This window comes from Pseudopodoces humilis, chromosome 15 (assembly GCF_049639895.1).
Source record: "Pseudopodoces humilis isolate 2021_Gansu_Grassland_sample_001 chromosome 15, ASM4963989v1, whole genome shotgun sequence".
Taxonomy (NCBI): Eukaryota; Metazoa; Chordata; class Aves; order Passeriformes; family Paridae; genus Pseudopodoces; species Pseudopodoces humilis.
The window spans coordinates 20,077,699-20,086,437 of NC_142214.1; the positions used below are offsets into that span (position 1 = coordinate 20,077,699).

At 66.9% G+C, this 8,739-nt stretch overlaps 1 protein-coding gene across 1 annotated transcript; it reads left to right on the forward strand.

The window, feature by feature from the left end:
• The first annotated feature begins 4,417 nt into the window (after positions 1 to 4,417).
• APLN (apelin) lies at positions 4,418 to 6,163 on the forward strand. Its single transcript, XM_088062561.1, has 3 exons — positions 4,418 to 4,501; positions 5,223 to 5,394; positions 5,485 to 6,163. The coding sequence occupies exons 1-2, from the start codon at positions 4,426 to 4,428 to the stop codon at positions 5,387 to 5,389; spliced, it is 243 nt and encodes an 80-aa protein (XP_087918687.1). The 5' UTR covers positions 4,418 to 4,425; the 3' UTR covers positions 5,390 to 5,394; positions 5,485 to 6,163.
• Positions 6,164 to 8,739: the final 2,576 nt, after the last annotated feature.

Here is an 8,739-nt window from a genome sequence, read left to right on the forward strand (position 1 = left end):
TGGGCAGCAGGGCTTGTTGTCTCTTTGCAAAGTGGATTCTGCTGCTAAATAAAAGCGAACGGCAAAATCAGCACGAAGTCCAAAGATCCTGCAGGAGCAGAAGTGGGAGCGTGCCAGCTGAGCCTGGCACCACCTGATGGCCATGGAGGAGTCGGGGAAAGGCTTTGCACCCTGGGGAACCCCAGTGTTTCGGATCTGTGAGAGCTGACATGGGATCTCTGGATGTCCCCCAAGCCGGTCAGCCCCCGAAGCCGTCCCTCCTCCTCCACAGGACATGGAGCAGGGCGGGCTGGCACCCGCCCCTGCCCAGTGCCCGGGCCCAGCAGCCCTGTGCTCCATGGCTCCATCCTGCTGGGATGCGCCCTTTGTCCCGCCAGGCCAATCAGCTCCGCACCTCCGTGCATCTGCCTCACTAAAACCTCCTTATCTTCATCACGAGGAGCCTTGACCTCGGGCTGTCACTCTGATTGCCCAGGTACTTCCTCCTTTAATGACTCTGGTTGTGGAGAGAAGGGCTGCGAGAGGGGCAGAGCTGCTGCCACAGGCATTGGAGGTGTCCATCCCTGGCACTGACAGATCTCCAGGGCTGAGTGTCCCCACTCAGGACAGGTCATGGAGTCCTGGTTTGGTCTGGAAAGGACATCAGAGATCCTCTAGTTCTGCCCCCCTGCCGTGGGCAGGGACACCTTCCACTACCCCAGGTGGCTCCAAGCCCCTTCCAGCCTGGCCTCGGACACTTCCAGGGATCTAGGGGCAGGCACAGCTTCTCTGGGCACCCTGTGCCAGGGCCTCCTCACCCTCACAGGGAAGAATTTCCTTCCTGTATCTAATCCACACCAATCCTCTTTAATTTAAAACCACCCAGCCTTGATCTGTTGCAATGGGCCCTGCCAAAACATTTGTCCCCATTGACTCACGTCCCCCCCTGCCCAGGCTTCCAGAGCACTCCCTACGGGATCATTGCTCATCTCAGCCCATGGAGACCTTTGGGATGTGGCCCCTCTTCCTGGGCCGGGGTCCTGCACCTCGCTGGGGTTCAGCTGGGGCTCAGCTGGGGCTGTGTGGGGACCACAGTTCAGTGACACAGCTGGACAGCTGGAACAGTTCTGTTGTGAGAGGAACCCTGGAAGGGGCAGGGGGTCCCTGCTGCCTCATCCCAGCGGCACTGCATGGCCTGTTGGGCAGAGAGGTGTTAGCTCACCCCTGCAGTGACTGTCCGGCTGTGCCACTGTTCCGACTGTCCGGCTGTGTCACTGAACTGTCCGGCTGTGCCACTGAACTGTCCAGCTGTGTCACTGAACTGTCCGGCTGTGTCACTGCTCCAACTGTCCAGCTGTGCCACTGTTCCGACTGTCTGGCTGTGCCACTGAACTGTCCGGCTGTGCCACTGAACTGTCTGGCTGTGCCACTGAACTGTCTGGCTGTGTCACTGTTCCGACTGTCTGGCTGTGTCACTGAACTGTCCGGCTGTGTCACTGTTCCGACTGTTCCGGCTGTGTCACTGAACTGTCCGGCTGTGTCACTGTTCCGACTGTCCGGCTGTGTCACTGTTCCGACTGTTCCGGCTGTGCCACTGAACTGTCCGGCTGTGTCACTGAACTGTCCGGCTGTGTCACTGTTCCGACTGTCCGGCTGTGTCCCCACGCTGTCCGGTGTGTCCATGCCTGTCCAGCAGTGTCACCACTCCACCCGCTGTGACACCGCTCCGAATGTCCAGCTGTGGCACGGGGACCCCGCTCACCACGAGGTGGCACCAGGACCGTGCCGTGGAGCCTCACCTACCCCTGTCCCACATCCTACTGTCCTGCGTCCCGTGTCCCACTGTCCTGTGTCCCGTTCCCGTGTCCCACAGTCCCGTGTCCCACTGTCCTGTCCCGTGTCCCACTGTCCACCCCTGGTCCCCCCGTTGTGAGAGGAACCCCGGAAGGGCCGGGGGGTCCCTGTCAGGGACAGGTGGGAGAGGGACACCAGAGCTGCTGTGATTGTTTCGGCAGTTTCCCAAGGGTGCGGTGCGGTGCCCTGGGGACAGTCAGGAGCACTTTGCTGCCACCCTGTTCATTAGCGACACTCGTTAATGGTGCTTCGTCCTCCCTGCCCGGCTCCCGGGGCCGGGGGCTGCACCCCACTCCCAGCGGGTCCCCAGCCCCTTTATCCCTTTTTATTCCCTATATTCCTATTTATAACACCCCTTGAGCTCCACCTTGCAGTGCCCTCACCCTCAGGGGCAGCTCGGGGGTGGCACGGGGGTCCCCGGGGACCCCCAGGGCCACGTGTCGCTCCGAGCCAGCGTCAACAGGACGGAGCTCCTCGGCCACCGCGCGTCCGGTGGGGCCCGTCCCTCCCGCGGGAGGTTTCCTCGAAGACGAGCCGGAGGAAGGCTTTGGGGGACATCCTCCCTTTGTGGGCTATTGTTGGCCTTCCGTCACCTGCGGAGGCCGCGGGGTGACTCAGGCCGGGGTGACGCGCCCGGCAAACAGGACGCGGGGAGGGCGCAGGAATGCGGAAGCCTCGGTGGCACCGGGATGCTGCCAGGACCCCTGGGCTTGCCTGGCAGGCAGGGTGTGCCCAGGGTGTGCCTCGGTGGCACCGGGATGCTGCCAGGACCCCTGGGCTACCCTGGCAGGCAGGGTGTGCCCAGGGTGTGCCTCGGTGGCACCGGGATGCTGCCAGGATCCCTGGGCTTGCCTGGCAGGCAGTGCCTCGGGGATCGTCCCCGCCCCGCAGAGCTCGGCAGCCGGGCTGCGGGGATGAGGCTGCAGCTCCCGGTGCCCCTGGAGGAGCACCATGGCTTTGGGGGTGCGCGGCACTGCCGGGGAGGGCTGACCCCACATTGCGCCACAAGCGGGGGCTGCAGGAGAACCTGGCCGGGGCGACGGGCCTCAGCCAACAGGGCTGGAACAGGTTCAGGGGATGTGCCCCTCCCCTGGTACCACAGACACGTGTGGGGCTGGGACATGGTACCCTCACACCGGCTACAGCCCTTGATCATCCTCCTGCCCCTCCTGCAGCCCCTCCTAGAGCCCCCCCAACCCAATACAGTCAGCAGCCCTTCCTGCAGCCCCCCCATACACCCCGACCCCCTACAGCCCCTCCCAGACCCTCCCATATACCCACACCCCCAGGTCACCCCCCATATGCCCCTCTTTGCCCCCACGTCCTCTCGGGCCCACCCTCCTCACCCCGCTGCCGGGGCTCTCTCGGGGTGCAGTCATCATTCACCTCTTTGAGGGTTGATGTCACCCACCTTTGTGAGGGCTCACCCTGGCCTGAGCCCCCAGAGCTGCTCCATCGCTCCCTCCTCAACTGAGCAGGGAGGGAAAATACAAGGAAAAGCTGGAGATAAGGATCAGGATGCCACAAGGTGCAGGCATGGGTAAAACAGACTCAGTTTGGGGAAATAAATTGAATTTCATGAAATCATGGAATAACGGAATGGTTTGGGTTGGAAGGGACATTAAAGCCCGTCTTGTTCCAAGCTCCTGCCATGGCAGGGACACCTTCCGCTATCCCAGGTTGCTCCAAACCCTGTCCAGCCTGGCCTTGGACACTTCCAGGCATCCAGGGGCAGCCACAGCTGCTCTGGGTGCCCTGTGCTGGGTCCTCACCCCCTCACAGCCAAGAATTTCTTCCTAAAATCTGTTCTAAATCTCCCCTTTAATATATTTATCACCAATCAAATCAGAGCAGGGTAATAAGAAAAACCCCAAAACCTTAACCCCTTTTCCCACTTCTCCCTTCCTCCTGGGCTCAAAGGCATTCCTGATTTCTCTCCCTCCTCCCCTCCCGAGTGGGGGCTGTGGGCAGCTCACCACACACCGACCCCTCTGCAGACACCGGCTGCCGGTGGGGCTGGAGGGGACCGCGGGTGGGGGTCAGCACAGCCTGGGGGAAAGGGGGGCAGCGGGAGGGGTGAGCCAGGTGAAGTGGGGGGTCCCAGAATCCGAGGATCAGGCTGGGAGGGGGTCCCAGGAGCGGGGTGGAAGGGGACATGCCGGATCCAGGCTGTGCAGGGGTCCCAGGCCAGCGTTAGGGCCTGGGGGCCATTCTGGGTGCGGGGGTCCCATCCGGGGGTCCCGGAGCACTGGAGCAGGCTGGGCACAGAGGCCGGGGCTAGGCTGGGAGCGGGTCCAAGACTGGGGCTGGATGGGGGTTCCCGGACAAGCCGGGGGGGGCGGAGAGCAGTGGGGGCGCGCTGAGGGGGCTGTGGGTGGGGAATCCCTCCGGAGCAGGAGCCGGGAGGGGATCGGGAGCGGGGAAAGCCGCGGCGGTGTCCCGGCGGCGGGGCGGGGCAGGGCGGGGGGCGGACGCTTCGCCCCCATCCCGGGGGCCAGATGACGGGAGGCGGCGGGGCCGGGCCGGGCTCTCACCGCCTACAAATGCGGCTCCCCCGGCGGCCGCCCCCGCCGCCCCCCGCCGCCCCCCGCCATGGCCGCGCCGCGCCGGCTGCTGGCCCCGCTGCTGCTGCTGCTGCTGCTGCTCGGGCTCGTCCTGGCCGCCCCCGGTGAGAGCCCAGCACCCGCGGGGACCCGCGCGGGCTGCGGGGGATCGGGGGAGGGAGCGAGCAGAGAGGGGACCGAGCCGGGGTGGCCGCGGGCTGGGGGGCGCGGGGGGACCGGCACCCCCGCCCGCAGCGCCGGGATCCGCTCTCGCTGGGCTGGGGAAACACAAAGCGCTTTCTTTGGAACCAAAAACCCCCGGCCCCCGCGCAGAGCTGGAGCCACCGGAGCAGCGGTGACAGCCCCGGGCACCGCTGGGTCCCGCAGCCGGACCCACGAGGGACCCCGGGCCCCGCTGCCACCGGAGCTGGCACCGGAGCATCCCCGCCGTCAGCCAGGGGAGCAGGACCAGTGCTCGGGGACCAGAGCATCCCGGCCAGGGGCTCCAGGGCCCCCAGGGAACGGGACCGCCGCCGGGAGCACCAGCACAGGGCACGAAGGGGATGTGAAGGGCTGAGGGTCCCGGTGGCACGGAGAAGGGGGCGGCTGAGGGAGGGCTGGGGCCGAAGGCGGAGGCTGAGCTGCCCCGTGCCCCGCGGTGAGGCTGCTTGCCGCGGCAGCACGAGGTGGCCATGCCTGGCACAGGTGGCCCCGCACAGGAAACACTCGGCAGCGATGGCTCTCGTTGGGGACAATCCAGGAAACCGGGCGGCCCGGGGCCACGGCACTGCCGTCCCTGCCCTGCCTCGGGAGACACGTGGCTAACGCTGTTCCCGATCTCCTCAGGGCCACTGGGGAAGGCGCCGGACGGGAAGGATGCCCCGGATGGCCTCAGCCGAAGGCTGGTGCGGCCGCGGGGTGCGCGGCGTGGGACCGGCCAGCGGCCGGGGGGCTGGCGGAGGTACCGGCGGCCCCGGCCCCGGCTGTCCCACAAGGGCCCCATGCCGTTCTGAGCCAGGTGAGATGCTGCGGGCCACGGGGGATGCAGGGAAACGTGCGACGGTGCCAGGAGGGAACTCATAAGTACTTGGGCTTGCTCTCGTTGCAGGGCTGCCAGCCGCCTTCCACGGACACGGCTTCCATCGCTCACGCCGAGCTCTCGCCCGCTCTGCTCATCCTCCGGCCCTGAGCCTGGGGTCCCCCCTGTGAGCCCTCCCTGCTGGTCCCGGTGCCGTGTCTGGCACTGTGGGTGCATCCTGCCCCTCCTCGCTGCCCCGCAGGGCTGGATGGACGGGGGCTGCCTGCAGAGGGGTCGGGGTTGCCACGATGCTCTGTCCCGCTGGGGACGGGGCCGGCTCGGGCATCGGCCCTCCGGGACCACGGGCTTTGCGCAAAGCACTTTGTCAGGCAGAGCAGCTTCTCCTCAGGGTCTGTGAGCCCCCTCGGGGTCCTGCCCCAGCCCGGGGGGGAGCACACAGCTTGTCCTGGGTCTATTTATTCCCATGGTGCTCGTCCCACACCCCGGGTGAGCTGCCCTCCCTCTCCCGCTGGCAGACCCACCTCGTGGTGGGGTGGGGTCCCCACCCAGGACACACTGCGGGGTCCTGGGCCCCTCTGCTTCACGCCGTGGGACAGCAGGGACAGGGGGCACTGGGGTCTCTGTCAAGCTCTGCCTACACCAAAGGAGGGGCCCCGGCTCTGAGCTGGGCCCTGCTGATTGTCTCCTGTGTCTGTAAAGATTTGTTCCATGTAAATACATCTTTATAATAAAGAGTTATGATTATTAACTCAGTAAATGCTGATTTCTGGAAGGGCAGGCAGGGGTTCCCATCCTGCTGGTGGGGAGGGATCTCAGGTGCCACTGCTCTCTCCTCGGGCTGTCTGCAGGCGCTGGGGCCATGGCAGCCCCTTCCCCAGCCCACTGCTGCCAGAGGAGGTGCTCAGCAAGGAGTGAAGCCATGTGCTGAGCCTGTGGCATTGGCAAGGAGGGTGGGAAAACACAGGTCAGAGAGGCTGCGAGATGCAGGAGGGAATGCTGGAAGGGCACAGGGATGCTGGTCCTCCAGGGCATCCCTGCCCCTTGTGTTCAGTCACTGCTATTCCCGGCATCCCCGTTTCTGGTGTCCCTGTCCCTCGTACCCCTGGCATTCGTCCCCTACTTGTCCCCATCCTTGCATCCCCCATCTTGGTGTCCCCACCCCACGTGGCTGTGAGCAGGACCCATGTGGGGGACAGGGGGCCAAAGCTCAGGACTGAGGGTCCCTGTAGGACCCCGCAGGCAGGGAGGAGGGGCTGAGCCCTGCAAAGGGATGGGACCCCACGGGACAGGACACTCCCAGCCGCGGCTGGGACGCGAGAGGCGGTGCCCATGCGAGGCCTCCAAGCCCCTCACTGTTTGCAGGGAGCTGCCCCCGAGGGACGCTCCGGGCGGGGGGCTGCGGGCAGGGGTCGGCAGTGCCGGCGGGGAGGGGGTTAAGGGGCTGCGGAAGGGCTGCAGCTGCGGGCTGGGAGCGGGGCTGGGGAAGCGCCGGGACCCAGCTGGCGTCCATTAGCTCATCCGCCGGGAGCGGGAGGGATGCGCTGCCCGGCCCCGCGCCAGCGCTCCGGCCACGGCGCCACGGGCCGGGAGCCCGGTACGGCCGGGACCTGCCCGGGAGCCCCGGGACCCTGCCCGAGAGCCCCGGCACCGCTGGGACCCTGCCCGGGACCCCCGGCATCCCTGGAGCCACTGCTGCCCCATGTCCCCACCACCAGCTGCCCTGAGAAACCCTGCCATCCCCACTGCCCACTTCTGCCCTGGCCCTCATGCCCAGTTTTCCAGAGCCAGCAGCCTCCCAGGGCTGGTGGGGCAGGACATGGTGTCCCGGTCACAGCCCCCTCCAGGTGCCCCCAGCCCCAGCTCTGGGATGTTTGGGAGGTTTATCGTTCCTCCCTTGCCACTGCTCCAACCAGTGCTGCTGCTTCTGGTTTGAACTGGGAGGGCTCTCCCCCTGCACCCCAAACCAGCCCTCAATGCCCGTGCTCGGCCTCCCCAGCAGCGGCAGCAGGCACGTTGCCCAAGAGATTGGGTGAGGTCCCTGCACCCCTGAGACCCCTGGAGCGGCTGCCGTGGCCGTGCCAGCAGGGCAGCGATGTCCCACGGATGTCCCCCAGCCCCAAGCGCTTGGGCTGCGGCCAGGGGCTGCACAGCTGAGGCCTGACCCCAGCCCTCCCGCGCCAGCCTGGGAGGAGGAGGCCAGGGAGGACCTCCTGGTTGGGCTGTGGCCAGCCTGGAAGGAGGAAGAGGCTTCTTGGGCCGGGAGACCTAAGGAATCTCTGGCTCTTCCTGGCCTGGCCGGCTGCCCGCAGGCAGGTGGGAGCTGCTGAGCTCGGCCACGCTCCCTGCGCCCCGCGTGCCACAGCAGTGCCAGAGCCGTACTGCAACAGGAGCTGGGGCACAGTGGGCACAGGGACACTGCTGGGGACACGGGCAGAGCGGTGCAGGGCAGTCCTGGCCCTGGCTGTGCCAGCAGGGTCTGTCCCGGCAGGACAAGGACGGGATCTGCCAGGTTCCAGCACGCCCAGCAGGGACGCAGGGGACACTGCGAGAGGGCTGAACAGCGGCAGGAGCTCTGCGGTCCTTGGGGACCTCTGGCTGTCCCCAGGGGGAACAGGGACAGCAATGCCCAGCCAGGGCTGGCAAGGGATGTGCGGCGTGGCTGTGGGACACCACCAGCTCCTCCAGCACCTGGGCACCACCTGCACCCCTCAGTGCCCGTGTTCACGGTGGACTGATGCACGAGTGAGACCCCCAGAGCTGCACCCCAACAGCCCCCAGGGTCCCCTCCTGAGGAGGAGGAGGAGGATGGGCAGGCCCAGCCTTTGTCCCATCCCCAGGGAGCATCAGGCCTTCGCTCTCGCTCCGGCATTTCCGCCGGCAGTGGCAGGAATGCGGTGGCCACGGGAACAATGCCGGCACCTTGCGCTGGTCACCTCAGTGACAGCACGGGAGCAGCTGCCCAGGCACAGCCCTGCTCCCAAGGAGCCGGCAGGAAGCAGATGGAGATGACACCGGCCACCGCTTCCTGCGGCAGGACACGCAGGCCTGCAGCACCGCTGGGCCCTGGGCACGGTACCGGCACGGCCAGCACGGGCACAGCACCGGCACTGGCACAGCCAGCACGGGCACGGCACCGGCACAGCACGGCCAGCACGGGCACAGCACCGGCACGGCCAGCACGGGCACAGCACCGGCACTGGCACAGCCAGCACGGGCACGGTACCGGCACGGCACGGCCAGCACGGGCACGGCACCGGCACGGCCAGCACGGGCACAGCACCGGCACGGCACAGCCAGCACGGGCACGGCACTGGCACGGCCAGC

Coding starts and splice junctions, on each gene's coding strand:
- APLN (XM_088062561.1), top strand. CDS start 4,426: ATGGCCGCGCCGCGCCGGCTGCTGGCCCCGCTGCTGCTGCTGCTGCTG. Junction 4,502..5,222: donor GCTCGTCCTGGCCGCCCCCG/GTGAGAGCCCAG, acceptor CGATCTCCTCAG/GGCCACTGGGGAAGGCGCCG.